The following is a 21,330-nucleotide window of genomic DNA, read 5'->3' on the forward strand; positions in this document are numbered from 1 at the left end:
CCTCTACTACTACTACCATAATAAAATTCTTAAATGTTTCTTAAGTGTTTCAGAAGATTTAAACCCCTAATAACTTTTTACCATATTTCTAAATATCAAATAAATAAATAAACCGCTGATAATAGATGAAAACATGAGGTTTTAGCGTGAGAAGAAAAACTTTTACCACAATGATGAAAACATTTCTAAACTTAAAATATATAAAATTTCTAATACAAATTGCGCACCTATTTCTTAGAAAAATCACTTTCCCTTTAAACTTCTCTTGCTGGTTACTCTGAATCATAGATTGCTACTTGCTCTTCTATTACAGTTGTTTTATTTAATTGTTTTATATAGTAATATTTTATGTATTTATTTATATATGTATTTATTGTCTGTATATATTTATTTATTTAATGTATTAGGTTTATGTTTATATTAGTCTTATAATATATTTATATTATATGAATATATCAAGTATTGCTTTATTTTTCCTCCATTTAATAATGCACCCCCTACGTATTTCCCGGTTTGCTCAACGGTTGACTGGTAGAGAATACTGTCCGGTTTAAGTCTACCAAAGTACATCGAATTTTACTGTGCATTAAAGTTTAAATAAAGAAAAATAAATAATAAACCCCTAAGTATTAAAACAAAATGTACTTGCTTGCTTTCAGTCTTTGTTTTGTTTAATTTAGCATGTAAATATAGTAATTCAATTAAATAAAAAATTTAGATATTAAAAATATATATTATATAAATCAAAATATCTTTCCTTAGTAAGAATCTAAGACAAATTTTTTGGAAGTTCCAGTACAAACAGGAAATAACTAAGAAAGTTACATATAATTATTTACGATCTAGTTTAATATACCGGCAAAAGGCATTGTGATGCAAACCTACCTACATAGTGAGACACCAAATATTTCATACTAAAAAAAAAACTTCATATATTACAGAGTTAGTGCTAGTTCTAAGAGTTTCAGCAGCGACACATGCTGTCAGTTGAAAGTTAAATTATACTCAAATAAATTGCCTTCTTCTTAACTACTTGTCTAAATTTTCATAAGAAATCTGAATCCTATTCACAAATTATTTTATGGGCGGAATTACCCTCAATATTTTAATTTAGCCCATGCACATTTAACTATTTTTATTTTTGTGTGCTATTGCCTTATATTTTTTTATTTTTAACAAATTTAATTTTTTCCACTTTGTTGATTACATTTTACAATACTTAATATGAGCGTATTTAGTTAAAAATGATGAAATATTTAAAGCCCTGATATTTTATGCTTACAAAATCTGTTACGTTGATGTAATATATAGGTACTAAATATATTTGCAAATTAATCAGCAACTAAGTAAATACCTAAGTGTTTTTGAACCCGCTTTGACTAATATGCGAGAGTCTATTTAAAGAAAACAAAAAAACATTTACTTTGATCAACATCAACTAAAGCAAACAATTTACCATAATTTTTTAGATAGAAATCGGACCATCGGCATTTTTCTTAGAAATGGAGGCAATACGCCTACAACTTACTAAACAGTGGTGATTCTGGTTGGCTGACTACAGCCGATGCCTACTTTTAGGAGGAGGGTAATTGATTTAATAGCTAAACATAATAACAATAGAATGACGCAGGCATATACCGTAATCAATCTGAAATTCTTCTTGGACAATATAACACATGTATAATTCACATAGCATCTCATATTAAATTTTGTGTTTGGGTGTGATGTTTTATCTACCCTAATATATGTTTTTTTTTTTTTAATTATCCACATAATTAATATTACCAGTAATCTCGAGCAAATTTAAATATCTTTGATTGTTTATTTTCAAATAAATTAGAGATCTACTTGCGTTCCTATGTGAAAGCAAGTTGGGTCGCTAGTCTATACTTATAATAAATCTGTAGGGAGGTCAATTCTGTACATGAAATATATTTACAAAATAACTATCAGGGGGTGATTAGTGATCGATACTGATGCCTATGCAATCAATAAAATTTTTGTCTGTCTATCTGTCTGTTTGTTGGTTATAGAAACAAAAACTACCCGACGGATTTTAACGAAACTTTGTATATTATTCTTCATACTCCTGGGCAGGTTATAGTATACTTTTCATCATGCTACAATCAAAAGGAGCAGAGCAGTAAAAGGAAATGTTGGGAAAATGGGAGAAATTACTCCATTTTTAGGCTTCTGTCGCGTGTACAGCCATAATGGCCACTTTTTAAAATGTAAAAATGTCCACCCGTGCAAAGCCGGGACAGGCCGCTAGTTTGTAATATTACTAGCGACCTGTCCCGGCCGATACCACCGCAACCGCTATGTCCTCGCATTTTAAATCTGTAATATCTTCGAAAATATTTATTTAAATCACATGTTGTACATGGCCATATTGATCTATATTAAATGCACAATGTATTTAAGGCACTTAATTGGAAAAGGATTATTGTGGGTTATCCCTAAGAGATAGACATCTACCATTGCAGACTTTTTTTGTAGACCTTCTTAAGATGTATAATACTGTAGTACATTATTTTGTATTTTTTTTTTTATTTGAATTATCTCTTAGGGTTTAGCCAGCGTTTGCAATGTAAGCTAAAAAAAATGTGTTTACGACGTTACATTAGAAACCTCTAAAATTATCAGTGTATCTCTACTATATTATGCATATATTATACATTTATTTATTTATTTATTACATCAACTGGATGAGCTTTACAGTCTTCCAATACGCTCATCCAGGAAAACAGTAAAACATATAACCCTTCCTCTTGAATCACTCTACCTATTAAGAGAACCGCATCTACACCCGTTGCGTAGTTTTAAAGATCTAAGCATACATAGGAACAGTCAGGCGGAAAGCAACTTTGTTTTATACTATGTAATAATAGTAAAGTGATAAGTATGAAAGGATTTATGAAATTATATATAAGATCGCATAAGTAAGCTAAGGTTTACTATATGTTACCTATATTTATTTTATTGCAGGAGGTGCCATGGGACATCATCGACCGCTGCGCGTTGCCAATTGTCCTGTGCCATGCTCTAGCTGTCGTGTTGTCCACTTTATTGAATGCTTTACACCTCAGCCAAATATCTGTGTTCACATTATTCCTATGGTTCGCGATATCCGTCACTGGTTCACTGTGGTTTTACCATAATCTACAGGTTAGTGTACTTTATTATATATTACTACTCTTTAATCGCATAATTCTATAATAATAGAATTAACAATGGTGATTATTAAAGAGTCTATAAAAGAGATGTATCCCTAGAATGACCTAAGAAGCGGTAAAAAACAATATTTATAACATAATCTTATATTTATTCCTTTACAATTTTAAAGACAAAAAAATATTTAAAAGCTCTCTTATCCAAATAAACCAATTTTACACAATTTTAGACAAAATATATAGGTAACGTATATAATTCAATATGATAAATGAATACCCATGAGTAATATACATGAACTAACATAAAAACTGATAATACATAAAAGGGCAAAACATCTATTTGAATATTTCAAAGAATAACACTTCCTCTCTACGATATTAGAGGTATACTGAGGTTAACATTTATATTTTTAATGACGTAAATACTCATAATCAGAATTTCTTATATTATAAAGTAATGGATACCTTTTATTAACACCTTTCAAATTATTCTTCCAAATATCCAATAAGTTCCACAGCATCCATTCAAGATGGTACTATTCATATTATAAGCAACCTAGGCATAAGATACGGCCTAAGAGCTCGAGACGACCAGACCTTCGTTATATTATAAAATAACATTTATTATATTTATTCTTCATTGTTTTCTTACCGTGAAAATTCTACTGAATAATTCTCTAAAGATTTATTTTTTAATCATAAATAATTCTATATAATGCAAATTTTCCGATATGTCGAAAAATACATATATCTCACTCACACCCGCTTGTAAGTATATTGCCTTGCACTCGCATCTACGGGAGACTTTCGGCTTCTCTGGAAAGGTGTAAAAATTATCAAAACTGGCTACTGAAGAAATATCTTTTAATATTTTCCTAAGTAATATATGTATATGTTGCAGTCAAAATTCTTAACCAGTTAAAAGTACTATTGACTAGCAAAATCAGTCAAAAGTACTTTTGACCGTATGCTTTAACCAATAATACTTTTAACTAAAATTACAGTTAAAAGTACTTTTGCCCAATGGAGCTAGTTAAAAGTACTTTTGACTTTCCGTCAAAAGTGGTTTTACTGTACTGTTTAGTGGTGTACCAGTCAAAACTCTTAAAAAGTCCTAACCTAACCTAATTTACTGGGGGGAAAGGGATTGTTAGCAATAGAGTTTGACAGTCCCATTGCTAGCAATATACCCTATTAGGTCGACCTCCACGTGTTTCCCCTGGAAACCATCATAAACAATTCTTGTTGAATTCGTCACGATGGGCTAACTGACCTGATTCATCCTTACTTATCTCATCCTTCACTGGTGCCCCGCCGGTGTATACCGATACCATTCCATTATCACCCATTAAAAAAAAACCTAATTTACTTAAATTAGGTTAGGTTAGTATGTTTTCTTTGTATTGATTGTAATGCCAAATTTTTCGTAATAAACGATTTCACATTTAATAAATATCTTTTTATTTCATCTTATCTTAGCTAATCAAAACCACTTTTGACCTACCTATTCAATCAAAAGTACTTTTGACTGATTTTGCTAGTCAATATTACTTTTGACTGGTTAAGAGTTTTGACTGCAACATATTTATATATTCAGCTTTTATGCAATAACGTAAGTTTAAACGCATCTGACAAGAGGTTAGAACGATACTAAGTGTCTGGCAATACAAGTAGATGACGTGTTTTCTAATATTTTTATACTTTGACGTTTTTAGGGAACAATTTTATATATCTTTGTTGCCCGTTTTTTTTTTTTTAATAGATGATAATGGAATGGTAACCCCACCCGCGTTATCGGTATACACCGACAGGGCACCAGTGAAGGATGATAGATGAGGATGAAGTACGTCAGTTAGCCCAACGTGACGAATTCAACAAGAATTGTTCACGATGGTTTCCAGGGGGAACCACGTGGAGATCTTTGTTGCCTGTTACCTGCCAAAGCCACGATGATCATAAATATGTACTCCCTGATCGTTCTACCTGTGTTAGGAGTATGCGCAGAGAAAGTTTCAGCTTTTATAATATAACGAAGGTTTGGCCGTCACGGGCTCTTACTCTACTACTTATTGATATGGATTTCATAATCACTTACGATAAGGTGGATACGAAGCTAACAGGAAAAGTAAAAACAAAAAAAAATACTTAGTATAAACTATATAAAACGATTTCCTTGACAATATGGAGATAGGGATAAAAACAACAAAGCATAATTTAATTAGATGTATAACCAAAATTTTTCCCAGTCAATGAAAACTTGTTCATTAAAAATAGCCTATATCTTAATATTAATATAATATAACACACTCGACTTTTAGATTGTTAAAATAGTAATATATCATTTACCACAGGTTTATGAAGTCAATATTCGCTAAGAACTACATTAAAAATATATTTTTATGAATTATTATTTTGATGGCTTTCTTAGCAATTACATTACAAGCTAAATATACAAATCGATCTTATCAGTGCTATATATAAAAACTCGGACTGTAGACTGAAGTTGTACCTTGTGTTGTGACATACTAAATAAATTTTTAAAACACCAATTTACTTAACGTTTATAACCTCACATACGATCGATTACTTCAGCTGTCCAGAAGCTACCCTACAAAGTAGGTATAAAATTGTTTACATTAGACGACTAATGACGTCACGACTATGTTGTTTCCAACGTAGCTGAGTTATGTTATTTATATATTAATTATTATTATTGCCGTTTCTTTCATACTTGTTTTTATTCCCCCATTATTTGTGTTTTCCATCAATCAATTTGATAAAGCTGATAAGATACTTATCTGTGTTCAAGATTTACTGACGTGTTGTACCTTTAAAATTATATGCATCATCATATTAAAAATACAGGCGGGTTTCACAAAAGTTTACAGTTCATGAAACATCTATAATAAAATACAGTTTTACAGTAAAGCTCTTACCACTATCAACTTGTCTCATTTTAAACAATCCACACCTTAAGAATATCTTCGGCTACCTCCATACATATTACAATAACGAAATTTTAAATATTATGTTTAAATAAATATATTAAATGCAATGAGTATTTTACTATTGTCTATTATAAAAATATGTGTTTAATGATGACTACCCATCGTAAATAGGTATATCCTTGTTTTCATCAGTATTTATTCAATAGGTTCACCATACAATACACTACCGAAATATGATCACGTATGATCGCATTTAAATATAATATAGCAGCTATTATATAAATAATTCTACATTTTACCAGATCTATCCTAACTTAATGATAATGAAATATTTTTTTCCTAAATATATACAAATTCCCAAAATAAGTTTACCTATACCTTTTTAGACATGTGCAATTTGCATTAATATTGAAAGTAAAGAATTTGATTCCCACAAGATCAACTACAAGTACAACTAAAATGTAACCGTTATTGATTGTGTCCACAGCGGAAATGCAAACTCCTACGTCACTGACAATAATCATTTGCCTGCAATAGCAGATGTGTATCAATAATAACGGTCATTATTTCGACGAAAATAACTACACTTTACATAAACAATGCCAGTACTTTTTTCTGTTCAAAACGATATTTTCATATACTCGTATAAATAAATTAGTGCAATTCTGAAAAAGTTGTAAGAAATATAAGGAAACAAAAAGTGGACTCGACCTAGACCTTTTAGTATTTTTTTATTATTTTCTTGGCTAAAGCTCTTAATATAATTATCTATATGCAGGATATAGAGGTATGGTGTATTTATTTTCTTTTACTAATCTAATAAAATAAAATATGAAGTATCATTGTTATTTTGTCTATTTGTCCATCTATCCTTCTCTTATTGCGTCATACTTATACTAATTAAATAGCGACCTACCCCGGCTTCCACGGGTGCTATGCTAATACTAAATACAATAATTTTTGTTAAGAGTAACTAAATATTAGAAAATAAAATGCATTCTTAGTTGCGTGGTTGATAAAAAGTAAGTGAAGAAATAAATAAACGCTAGTAGTGACTTTGTTTTAGCGATGCGCGAATGCAAATGATCTTGTTATTCGAATACTTAATAATTACAAATTTTATAAGTCGACTACAAAATTAGTAATATACTAATTTCCGTATTCAAATGATTTTACTAATTAGTAACTAGTTAATAAGTATTTGAAAAAAACAAAATGATCTAACTTTATAAATTACTCCTACTTATTGAACGAACATACATAAAAAAGAAGCAACTGACGGATCGACAGAATATCAGACATTGACAGACAGATAGCACCCAAACCGATTACTTACATAACATTTATATTCCATAATTCACAATAATTCAACTTCTGAAGCTCTTATATACATAGTTATCATTTTTTATAAACCTTACTAATATGTGTTTCGGTATGAAGGGTGAGATATGGCAGTGAATTTACAGGGTACAGAAGAATAATAGCTGTCCTCAGGAATGGCAAGGCGTGGAGGGTATCATGGGCGAAACAGTATACTCTGTTATGTCCATGGTACTGCTCATATCTATAGACAACAGTTACCACTTTCCATCAGGTTAACTGTCATTGCTTGTTTGCCATTCTAAGTTGAATAAAAAATATTATTAGTTCTTCTAATTGACTAAAAAAATACTAAGTAAAATCTAATAATAATATAAATGTAGATATTTGTAAAGATGGATTATAATTAAACTCAATGTATGTATACATAAACCATTACTTAGATGATTAAACATGGTATAGATACTTTTTAATAAATAACACTTCTAAAACTAAAATAGTTCCTTCTAGTTAATTGTAGTTAATTGATTAAACTAAAATAGTTAATTGTAACTAACACCTTCACAAAAGGTATTAGTTACAATTTTAGTATATTTAGGTATAGATTAACATTAATATGGTTCATTTAGAGGTGAAACACGTATCGCAAAACATGTGTGGACAAAATGGCAGTCGGATATTAATGACTAATATGGAAAGTTGGAAATTTCTGGTAATAATAATAGTAGTCCATCTTCGAGTGTTGGCACACATACTAATGGTAGTAAAATTAAACAAAATAATTCTAATTAAATAACCATCATTTAATATTTACATTTTGTCGAACAAACAATAAGCATTAAATAAGTCTTTTGTATAACATTTAATGAGGTAATAAAATTGAAATAAATAAATAAGTAAAATAATATCAGAATACTGTTAAATTCCCATACAACAGAAACAAACATATATAATGGTGGAGTACTTTAAATATCGAAAAGTAAAATGTCTACGTACTTTATGTGCATTTTCAAAAATAAGAGAAATTCTTTCATGAAACTCAATGATGTTTCATCACACGTTTAAAACTTTGCAGCACTACAAATAATTTAATAATAATTAAAACAAGTTTTAATTGTTATATAATTTTATATATTCGTTCGTCAAAAAATATATAATAATGACACTAATAATAATTATATAAATATTTACACTTTATGTATAATATTTACAATAATAATATTTCCGAACAATTTTAATTCTATAATAATTGAGAAACTCTACAAAATAAAAAATATCTTACTGTTGTATTTAAATATTTAATGTATATATACTGTAATTTCCATATGAAGAAGGTTCGTAAAATGAGATCCTAACCAAAGCATCAGACACCCTATTAATTCTATGAATATTCATCTCGACCTTATTTCTGTCTGTAATAAATTTACTTTCCAGAACACACTTGTAAGATTTTTTAACAAACATACGTGGTTGATATTTCTAGTCAGTTGTTTTTAGGAATTTGTATTAAAAATGTAAAAATAATTCTTATGGTGCGACTTTCTCAGTCCGTCTGTCTGTGTGTCTCAGCATTATATGTCAACAACTACTAAATCTAATGATTTTAAACTTGAATTGGGTTAATAGTCTCGCGCATATTTCAATTGAAATAATTGATAAAATATTTTAATATTCTTTGCTAAGGAGTCCAAAATGTAAATTTCTGAGTCTGAGTGGACTATAACGTGGAAGTGTTGTATTTGTAACTTAAAATTGATTTTTATTAATGCTGCGTAGTTTTGTACTTATGATAAAAAATATACCAAAAAATACCATCATCTCCGAACTTTACAAAATGAAAAATCTAAATAGTTACAACTTATAAAGATTCATGTTAATATTACAAGAAAAATAGAATAATGTTTCTAACTACCACAGTTTATTTATATACTTTAGTACTTTCACTTTTAATATGGATGGTTATAACAAAAATACACAGGTTAAAAAGAGAAGGAGCAGAGGTTATGTCAGCAACACTTTTTGAGAATTTATTTAAAAAACCGCCAAAAATAACCCTTATTATGCGGTCAGGTTTTTTAGCCACATGGCTTAAAATAAGGACTTCCTAATATAAATAATAATTATTATAAAATATCATTCTCATAAAAAATACAATAAGGTCATTTTCTCTTAAATAATAACCTCATATACATATAAAATCTGTTTAATAATTCGAAATTTATTTGATTTGAAATTTTAATTCCAATAAAATTGTATCTAAAGAAAACAAAAACATATTTACAGACTATATATAGAGCCCTTGCGCTAGTGAATTTGACTCACTCTTGATCGATTTTTTATATAAATAACGAACAAAATGAATAATTCATTATTTTTTTAAATACGTGATTTTTTTGTATTTTTCATTATCATTTAGTCTTCTTGCAAACGCGTCTTTCTATCAGAATTTGGTGCATGTCAATATAATAAGAATAAATAAAATAAATTTACAATTTTTTTGTAAGAAGGAGTAAAATGTGGATTTTAAATTTGAAAAAATATTTAAAATCATGAACTTCGAAACTGGAATTTTTTTTTCCAACTTCAACTGCAACATTATTTTGGAACATTGTACTATAAAATGTGGAAATCAAAAGTTAATAAGGAGTTATCTCTGAAACTATCAAACTGTTACTAACATTTTATTCATGCAGATAAAACTAAGGTACTCGTATTTTGCAATTTGATACATATATGTTAATTTTTCTACTACAATAGATATAACAGGCTGCCTAGAAATAGGTTATTACAATTTGTACATGTTATGTACATGTATATATGTTGTAATGTCATTTCATGTTAAATCTTAAAACAATTTTTAAACCAAAATATTCATTAAGCAATTTGTATCATTAAAACTTTGAAAAGCAAAAAATACATTATATAACATTAAAGAAATCTCCTGGAAGTCATTAGTTGCCACCTACGCGATATCTGTTAAGGGTAGATACTGACTCTAACATTACTCCCACACTATTAAGATTAAATGCCAAAACAACCGATGCCAGCAAACGGGACAGACTATGAGTCTCCCTTAGAAGTCACCACTCGCCGGTGTTGATTCAGACATGCCGGCGACGGACTCGGATCTTACGCTACAACGGCGTAGGATGAGATAGTGGTGTGCCGAATCAGGGTGACTCGAGTACTAACTCGAATGTGTACTCAATATACGGAGTTCATATATATGCTACGAATTAATACATATATTGGATTTGAGCACTTATTTTACTCGAATATTAGGCGCATATCTATCGTAAGTGTTTATACTTCTGTTTCAACGTTTCATTAACTCTTTCCTTAATTACTAAAGCAAAAATTTTGAAATGATTTAATATTTATTATCTTCATTAAGAGTACACTTCAGAGAAATCAATTGAAAAATTAGTCGAATTTGATGAAGTATTCAAATATTCATGCAAGTACTCCAATAATGGTATGACTTCTCCGACTCGACTTAGTAATCGATTCTTTTTTGACGAGTACCGAAATACTCTAATACCAAAGAAGACCAATTCAGCACATCATTAAGATGGGATATATTCTTTATACATAACTATGTCTTATTCACATTTTCTGTGCAAAATATTATAAAAAATATCACACTATCGAATACATATATAGGATCATTACCATACATGTACATCCATTATTCTTCATTAATTTCCTCCCCATAGACCCTCCCCTAGCCATAAAGAACAGTTTTGAGCCACCTGCATTCACTGACTCCCTGCAATGCATCTGAGGTCTTCACTCCATCTAGTCGTCGTAAACTCCTAAACTGCGCTTGCCCATACGAGATCAAAACTCACGAATCTTTTTTCTCCATCGGTTGTCAGTTCTTCAAGCTATATGACCAGCCTATTGCCACTTCAGCTTGCTTATTCTTCGATATATGTCTGATACTTTGGTTCTTTTGCGGATTTCCTCTTTTCAGATTCTGTCACGCAAAGAAACACCGCGCATAGCGCTCACCATAGCTCACTGAGTAATTTGAAGTTTTTGTATACGGGCAATCATATATAACCATGTTTTGATTCCATAAGTTAAGCTGAGATTACAATTAGCTATTAAATTTTTATTTATGTGTACAATCACCGTACTTAAATAAATTTCAAAATTGAACATAAATACGTTGTACATAGTTAGCCTAAGAAAACAATGTTTTCCATACGCGGTACATGAAATTAAACAAATAATGTTGTTTATTGTTACCATAATTATGTTCAAAGAAACTAAATTATAATGGGCTCTCAAATATGTAACTTTCTTTGTCTCTTTTAGAGTCCCGCCGGAGATATTCTTACCTACAAGTAAATACACACATTGACAAAGATTTCACTTCTGGCTACTACTTCTTTTAATCTACTTCTTCACATATAACAGGGATGAAAAATAATGTTATAGTAGCTCTTGTTATATAATTTTTTCGCTCCTATTTTTTATTATAAGTCGCTTTACTTGCAATGAAATAGTAGAAATTGTTATTGTAGACATACATATATTGAATGTAGGTACACCGAAAACTGTACTGAGAATGTCTCCATAGGACTTTCTTAAAAAAAAATGGGTTATCGTTTTCTCATCTCGTTATAGGATGTGTTTGCCTGGGATACTAAGTAGGTATCTAGGACTAATAATTTCATTACAGAAGCAATAATAAATGTTCAGTTTAATGTATAATAACATATAAATAATAGATGGGTTACAATGTTATTACTTTCATGATACACAATCCAAGTGACAAAAACAGTAGTATCAATTTTTTATGATATATTTTAGGAAACTTAAAGACACATTACTGAAGAAGAATGTTAAAGAAGCATTTTCATCTATTCATTTAAATATACGAGTATTAAAGGGACCAACAGTACAACTTTGTTATTCAATAAAGACTATTATTATTTAATTTGTACAAAAAATCACATCTCCCCTTTTAAGGAGAGGAGATGGCAAACTAACCCCTGGCAGAAGCACAGTCGGCCGAGGTTCAGGACCCTGGGGAGAGAAACCGGCGTACAATGCGGGTAGTATCTAAGAGCACCGCTTTCTGCATCTTCCCCTGAGCCGCCTCGGAATCCTAACCGTCTGAAATGTTATTATTATTATTATTAAACTACATATGTATAAACAATGATTTTAATCGAGGCAAAGTTACGAGTAATATGGATCTATATTCAGGTAAAAAAAATATCAATATTGGTTCAGAATTTGCGAAAATACGGCTTTAAATAGATACAAGAAAAACAATCCAATTAAGAAACTCCTTTTGAAAAATCGGTATTAGCGGCACCAGTGGAGGAATTGATAGAAATGGGGTCTAATGAACCCATTGCTAGCAATACACCTTAGGTCAACCCCAGGTCGACCTCCACGTGGTTCCCCTCGGAAACCATCGTGAACAATTCTAGTTAAATTCGTCCATGCTAACCGACCTGCTTCATCCTCACCTATCATATCTCACTAGTACCTCGTCAGTGTATACCGATAGCGCGGGCGGGATTACAAGCCCATTATCACCCATTAAAAAAAATACTCCAAATAAGTTTTACAAGATAAAATATTTCCTGAATATTTGTTTCAGATCCAGATTAAGTATAATACTTTCCGGTGATTTTATCTGTATGCCTTTCTGAAACATTCAAACGGCATGAATTATATTACTGCGTAGCACAATTTCACTGTGATAAAGATACCCTGGCCACCCACGCGCTATGTGTGGCCATTAACTAATACGAAACTATCCAATGAATATTGCCATAACACCTTGTCATGTATTAAGTTTATTAAAATATCTAAATTAAAGGTTAGATAAATGTTTCTATTTTTTATGGTACTTTATTGCCATAAGGTAGAACAGAAAGTTTACTTAATATCCCCGTTGCTGCATTAATCATAGTTTTTGGTTACAATAGCTATATTTATGAGCGAAATCCCATAAATATAGTTTTTTTTTTTCAGTGTCGCTTATGGTATATGCAATAAAGAACTGTGCGCTATTTATTAGATTACGCTATCTATTTATTTAGTGGTATGGTACTGAGATGGATTGAATATAGCTTATTAATTTACCTAAAGAGATTGTTTATTACATTTTTATGTAGTTACAGTGTTTGATAATTTAATTGACATTCTGTACACACACGCACGCACTGCCACACGCACGTACGCACGCAGGCACGCACGCACGCACGTACGCACGCACACACACACACACACTCATACACACACATCCGCTTTGGTGATTATGTTTTCCAAAGGGATTTTCTACTCTTGCCATCCGATAAGCAAAGTCAAGACTTAGTCTCCTAAAAATGAATGATCTTTAATGAAGTGCTACATTTTTTTAAGAGTATTGTTTTTGTTATCCGCGATTATTTTAAAACTATACAGGTACGTCTTATTAAAGCTAAGTCCGATAAAGCTATGCGTAATATAGAAGACAGGGGGAAATACTTACAACACCTGCTTCCGTTTATCATAGTCTAGACACAGTTGCTTCATGATTATACAATTGTATCATTATATGAAAAAGACGAAAACACAAGAAAAGAAATGGAAACTTAGATTTTGTTTGTGAAAATTTAATTATATGCAATACAGAAACAAGGGGAGGACGTGAAATGATGCGAAAGAAAATTATTGATAGAACTAGGGTGAAAACCGGGTGAGATTCGGTCGCAAATTAGTAGTGGAGAGTTGAGTTTACAATTATTGAGATGTCCCATAAGTATAGTTATTGTAACTAAAAGTCCTGATGGCCCAGGTATCTTATTTAGTTGTCAATAAAGGTTTAAGAAATATCTATTCAAAATATCCATAAATTAAAAATAATACCTATATTTATGTAGTTACACATTATGTTAATAAGTATCTGTAAATGATATGGTGGTAGTAGTAGTTTAAAATAAATAATCATTTCAAGTCGATATTATTACAGAGAATACGTACTAAGCATTGCTGAGATAAAAAGTGAATAACAAGCATTATTCAAAGATATAATTATAAGTACAAAGTCTTTCCTTGAGCTAATAAGATTTTAATGCTCAAGTCGGAAGATTTCACTTTATTTTTTGCTATATCCATGTAGTTTATTTTTTAATTAAAACAACCGCTCCTATATTTAACCCCCAACGTATAAAAGAGGAAGCGATAACTGTAGATCTTTATCTGTGTATCTGCCTGCGGTATTATAGCGCATAATACACTGTTTTAATGCGGTCTCTTTTCCATTTAAATGTTATTCTAATCCAAATGATTTAGTATTAATGACTAAGTTATGTTAAAAACCATTATAACACAAACTACCAGCAGCAACCCCAATCGTAGCAAATATAATGGTAATCCCGTACGCACTATCAATGTATGCTGGCGATGTATCAGTGAATGATGACAGGTAAGGACAGAGTCAGGCCAATTAGTCCACGTGACCAATTGGTCAACCACCAGAAATAAAACAATAATAGTTTCGAGAAAAGAACCCGTTGAGGTCGCCCTGACAGAACAATTGCTAGTTATAAGGCGAATAATCCCTGCTACTGACGATTATCTCCTCCTGTCAACTAAATATTACAACTACAGAGAACATCGAGTTTGGACTAAAATATTTAATATAATAAGTTTCTTTAAGATAATAAAATATATCACAGAAACTCATTTCCTTAGAATACGGAAATAGTTATGGAAATATTTTAGTTTTTCAGTTTCAAACGAGGTCCAAATCAGCAGCATAATGGAAAGATGATCCAATATACGTTAATTTTTTCGTGTGGTCTATTTCTTATAATTATTGTTTATTCAGTATTCTGCTATACTCTTTTGAAGGAAACAATAATGAATACTTATCTATCTATCTATATACGCCTGTAATTTCGTCCACGCCCAAAATATTGCCTACAATAAAAGATCATAATCTGTAATTAATATACAAAATTTGATACTATTATCGTCATTTTCAATTTCATTGTTTGACTTTTGATTATGATATTAATTCTGTCGGTGAGTTATTAAATAATTTTAAACTGATACATAAACTCGTGTTATGCATATTTAATATATGATTAATAATATAAGAATCCATTTATTATTAAAATATGTATAGAATAATCTTATTAAATATTATAAAGATCTTTTCAATTACATTTTAGGTATGTAGATACGTATATTGTATATAAATTTAAAATTTTCATCTCATTTCGTTTAGAAGTTATAGGCCTGTCTGTAATAAACAGACATCGTTGGCACGATAATAAACTTCTGCACAAGGGCCTGCGCAGACGAACGTATAACGAAACAAAATTACACTCCATAACACGCAGGACTCCATGAAAGCTGCTAAATGAATTTCGTGCTATTAATACTCATCAACATAAGTTTTAATTTTTTTTTCTAATTAAAATCCACATTTTACGTAGGTGTTAAATCCGAGTCATCATCGTATCAGCCATTCACTATCCACTGTTTAACATAAGCCTTCCCCGTAGGGGGTAACTTTTGTTAGTTATCATGCTTGACTGGCGAGTTGGCAACCGCAGTTAGGTTAGGTTAGGTTTGTTTTAAGAGGGACGCTACTGCCTATCCCTCTACCATTAAGTTCCTTTAGTCGCCTCTTAAGACACCCACAGGAAAGGAAGAGGTGGCCTATTCTATGCTGGGAACCATACTACCACTAAATCCGAGTGCTTTAGTTTTTATCACATTTAGTTACTTCTTTAATCTTAAGTTTACTTCAGGACAAATTGATTGACAAACAGTAATTCATCAATCAATTAGCTAAAAATAAAAATCTGTTTAGCCAATAAGCGATTAGGTAGCGATTAATAGAAAAGTATATTTATATTGCCAATGGTGTATATGTGGGAGTACATTTTGAATTAATTTGTGATCTCTTATTTCTATTGCGTGAGGGTCCCGTTGCGAATAAATAAGTATTTGTCTTGTAAAGTGTTTTACCTCAAGTGATTACCTGAGCAACATAGCATGGCGTTTAGAATAAGGTCACATGTCTCACGGGAATTAGCTACAATAGCTTTTCTACAAATGGAATACATGAAAACTAAATTACGGTCTAACTAGCGTTAATACTGACGCTTAATAGTAACATTGATAGTTTTCATATATGAGGACTAAAATATTTATAACTAGTTTATTTGCGCGCAATTTCCTATGCGTGAATTTCAGAAGTAGAAAAACAAATTAAATACCAATAAGATAAAACACACCACATTTTAAGTTTAATGCAGTAGATTTTTGAGACAAAAAAGAAATCTAAACATTATTATTATGGCTTCTATTGCTCCTTAATATCTCCCATGTACAGACATCGTCTAGTTACGATTTAATTATATTTGTGAGGTAACGGAGAATATTACCTATATTATAAATAAATTCTGATAGACAATGTCATACTAATCAATCGACAATCAATGGATACCGGTTGGTCATAATTCTTCCCTATGCCGATATAATGTGACTGCCTATATTCAGAAGTGGACTGTGAACGACTGAATGATAAGGGTAGGCGGTGCAACAACCTTATATAGTGTTCTGTTCATCTGACTGCGTTTATATGTACCTAAATGTCGTCAATAAGCTAAACCTCATGTATTTATTTTCATATACTATGGATATACTGTTTATAATTAAGATACTATATAAATACCGTCACAAAAAATTTTGTGTTTCCACTATTTTTCATTATCTCTCTCTCTCTATCTACTCTCTTTTACGCTGGTAAAAGGAATGACTGAGAATACAAGTTTTCTTTTTTTATACTGAAATCTTGAAATAAACTCATCTGCCAAGAATATCAGTAATTGTCTTATATTCTTCTTTTATCTATAGGTAAAATACTCATTGATTATGACAATGACCTAACAGCAAATATCTAGCTCAAGATCTACGTATTGTAAAAACATGTGATAAGGATTTGCACAGAAACTTCAGTCTAAATATTATTTAAATTTATACACAAATGTTTTGTTTGTATGCATTCAAACAATTAAGAGGCCATATATTTTTTCAAATAAATTATAGATATATGATAAAGCCATTATAATCGGTGAATTGTGTCAGAGTAACAGACTCTTTAAGATATAAATCTAGTATAGTCAACACGATTTATATCTTAAATAACACGTAGCCCGAAGCAGCCACTGTTGTTTTTTTATTAGAAAATCTAGAAAAATAAATAGACTATAAATATTTGAAGTCTTAAATTGCATTCCGAATTGAGTAGTAGAATGATAAAAAAATATTACTCAGAAACTACTTTAATTTTTTATTTCAAAACTAATTATTGTTACATTTACTGTATTTTTATGTATATATTAATAAAATTTATATATACATAACATATATTATTTCTATTAATATATACATAATTTATATATTTATCAATGCATCAAACTTTATTAAGGTACAGATTAGATAACATGGTTCGAAGTAAATACCAAAATTCCTTGTGATTTTTCTGGGGTGAAGTTTAGTACGCGCCATACTAAGTACAAGGAAACTGTCTACAAGTACAGAAATATACACTCGTCGTAAATAGAGCCTCAGTCCTATTGTTGGCCTTGACCTGAAAGGACTATTGTGTAGTTTAATACATACTTAATGATACACCTGTTTAGTTTATCTTAGTGTGTCTGTATAACTTTTCTCTAATTGTAAAATTAGGAGTGAATCTTGTGAACCCATGCAATATTACCTATAATCCTATAGGCTGTTCCTATCTAAATAAACAAAATTATCACTTTCTACAACCAAGGGCCGTAAGCTTGTTTGTTATTTTAATTTTAAAATAAATTTATTATTAATGTTAAAACTTAAGGGAAACTAATGACTAATTATAATAATTTTATTCCTTGTAAAAGCTCATTCAATCTGGATTTCTCATCATAATGTATTTTCAATAATTTATCAATCTTTAAAAATAAAAAGTTTGGACAATGGTGAGGATGCTGTCTAAAGTCTTTTACTTGTAAATTTATCATTTCACGAATATTTTGGCAACATTTTGGAACACATAGTTTCTTCAAATATGAAAGAAGTCTATACTTACCTAGTTTTATTAGTTGCCCCTACTAGTACTAAATTGGACTGTAATGTTCCATTTTCAGATAAGTATATTAATATTCTGAAATATCTCTAGTACCAGTTATATTGACTTAATCGACTACTGTTATATCTTTAAAATAGCGCATTATGTCTATATCTATATTAGACCCGTACATATGGCAACATCCATATAATACTATTCTCCTCTAGTATTAACCGCACAAACTATATCCAGACTTGAATTAAATGTTTGTTTACTTCTTGCAATGTTATAATATGTAAAGTTTCTGAATGTATTCAATAAATTATATTTTTCAATATTAATTTAACGATTCTCAAGTTACTCTTTGCTTATTAAAAATCTCTAGCTAAAGATATTTTTTTTTAAATATATACAAAATGAATTTAAGTTATAAACAAAAATTACAGCTATTTCGACTTCAATGATAATTTTTGTAATCGACTAAATTTTTATTGTATTGAACTTACTCATAATTAAATTTTTTTTTTTATTAAAGAAATTCTTAAATTAATTAAATAATATCTAGGTACGTTATAAATACAACCAGATTAGCCTATGACTAACAAACGAATTTACACTGCTGTAAAATTCAAACGTAATATATTTATATATTCTAATTAAAGAACAGTTCGTCTGATATCTGTAGCATTTCAATAAACAACATTACTACTACTTAGTACATTTTTCTATCGCTTATCGTAACTGACTACTAACCTAATTCATTTTATAAAGTTGAATATTATATTTGAAGTTTTAAAAATATTACTTGTTTGCTGAAGGTCAGCCGCTCCATTGAATCCAATACAAAAGAAAATATATATAAGTAGGTATATCATAATTAATTTATTACTAGCTTCGGGATGTAATCACTAACGTGTGGATTACATATTTGAAACATTAAATTAGAAAAACAAATACGTACGCGTACCATACTTACATTAAGGGGAAACTATATTTACCTTAATTACTGTTCTGTTAACAAATAATTACTAGAATATGTTTGATTGTTAGGTTACGTCAGGGACCGTATAAGGGACACGTTCAAAATGCTGAATAAACTGTGCTCTGGTGCCAACCTCGACACAGTCACTTGCGTCATCAATCCATTCGAAAGTCCGATTTAAAATAGGTTAATGGTCCTGTTTTTACAGAATAAACGCCACTAAAGAAAATATAATTCATACTTGCTGTTTTCTTTTCTAACTGCAAACGATTTTCTATAGTCCGACATCAGAATAGAAATATATAGGTTTTATAGGTACCTATATCAGAACTTAATACTCGCCTTCAATTATTAAAAATAAAGTTCTTATAACTTCGTTATTTGCTGTAGTAACTATTACTTCTTGAAAGAAACCACTTAATAAAAAAGTTTTTCAAACTTCTACGCATAACTATTTATAATTTTATCAACTGCCAGTTATGTTTAATTATATCTACAAAACGAGGTAGAATCGTCATAAAAGCTTACAATGACCAAATATGCAAACACAGCCTGTGATTGGTGCGTGACTTTGAACAGTGAGAGCACTAGAAGATTAAGAATTAACGATCAGGCAAACCTGAAATAGTTAACCTCGAACGTCACTGCGTCACGCATAGGTAGGCACCAACAATTGCCTGAATAAAATATTCACTCGGCGGTTATTATAACGGACATCAATCAAGCTGTCGCCGTCTATTTTGAACGAAGACTTAATTCATTTGTCTGCACATTACCCTCTAGTGCAGGGAACGCTCATTTGCAAATGATAATTTCAATATACCAAATAAATATTAAATTACAAATAATTATGAAATAATTATTAACAAGTTCATTTGTGAGGCATAATTATATAATCCTAAATTCAATAATGTAAATAAGAGGTACTCAAGCTGATGAAGTTTTAATCCTCATTTGTCAGAAATAGTAGGTATATTTTAAACCATAGTATTTACAATATATTTAAATTATGATCCTGTAGGTAATGCGGTGTTTTTACTCTACCTGTATCTTGTGATGTTCTCTACTTGAATTAAGATAAAAGAGTTTAAACCTTGCATAATTTTTTTTTATACTACTTAGAATGGCAAAAATGCTGACGGCCCACCTGATGGAAAGTGGTAACCGTCGCCTATAGACACGAGCAGTACCATGGACATAACAGAGCCCATGATACCCCCCATGCGTTGCCATTCCTGAGAACTCAGGTGTTATTCCTCTGTACCCTGTAAATTGACGCCATATCCCACCCTTCAAACCGAAACACAGCCATGCAAACACAACTGCTTCACGGTAGAAACACGAATGGGACAGAGGTACCCAAGCAATCGACTTTTGTACAAAGTCTCCCTCTGGTACAATATATTAATAATATATTAATTTAGTACATAGTCTGTTAGTATACTAAAATCCGTACTAAGTAACAAACTCTCAAACATCTTTAAAACGTTCATAGCTATAATATTAGTAGGGTTAATTTTCATGCTAAAAATAAATTTTACTAACATTACCTGTATAATGTATAGCTATCCATAAAATTCACAAGAAGAACCACAAGTTTATTTAATTTTAAACGGTACTCGTTATTGAACGTGAATAATCATTATTTACGGATGAAAAGTTACATCTTTACTAAAAATTTTGATAATAAACTAATTAGTATGTTAGCTTCAACAAAGATATCGTATAACAGTCATAAAAATATGCAGGTGAATTAAAAACCTCCTCCTTTTGGAAGTCGCTTAAAAACACCCAGACAAATCCCACAATCTTGTGACATGTTGTTAA

The 21,330-nt window shown here is 30.4% G+C and overlaps 1 protein-coding gene across 4 annotated transcripts in view; it reads left to right on the plus strand.

Annotated features, from left to right (window-relative positions):
- The window catches only part of LOC113509735 (D-beta-hydroxybutyrate dehydrogenase, mitochondrial), a 37,946-nt gene that overhangs the window by 8,653 nt on the left and 7,963 nt on the right, over positions 1–21,330 (plus strand). For all 4 annotated transcript variants that reach the window (XM_026893144.3, XM_026893145.3, XM_031910777.2 and 1 more), the window contains exon 3: positions 2,989–3,168. In XM_026893144.3, coding sequence (XP_026748945.1) covers positions 2,989–3,168 — 180 coding nt within the window. The remainder of the gene's footprint in view (positions 1–2,988; positions 3,169–21,330) is intronic.

Source organism: Galleria mellonella, unplaced genomic scaffold (assembly GCF_026898425.1).
Source record: "Galleria mellonella isolate WM207_F2 unplaced genomic scaffold, CSIRO_AGI_GalMel_v1 utg57, whole genome shotgun sequence".
In the NCBI taxonomy this organism is placed as follows: domain Eukaryota; kingdom Metazoa; phylum Arthropoda; class Insecta; order Lepidoptera; family Pyralidae; genus Galleria; species Galleria mellonella.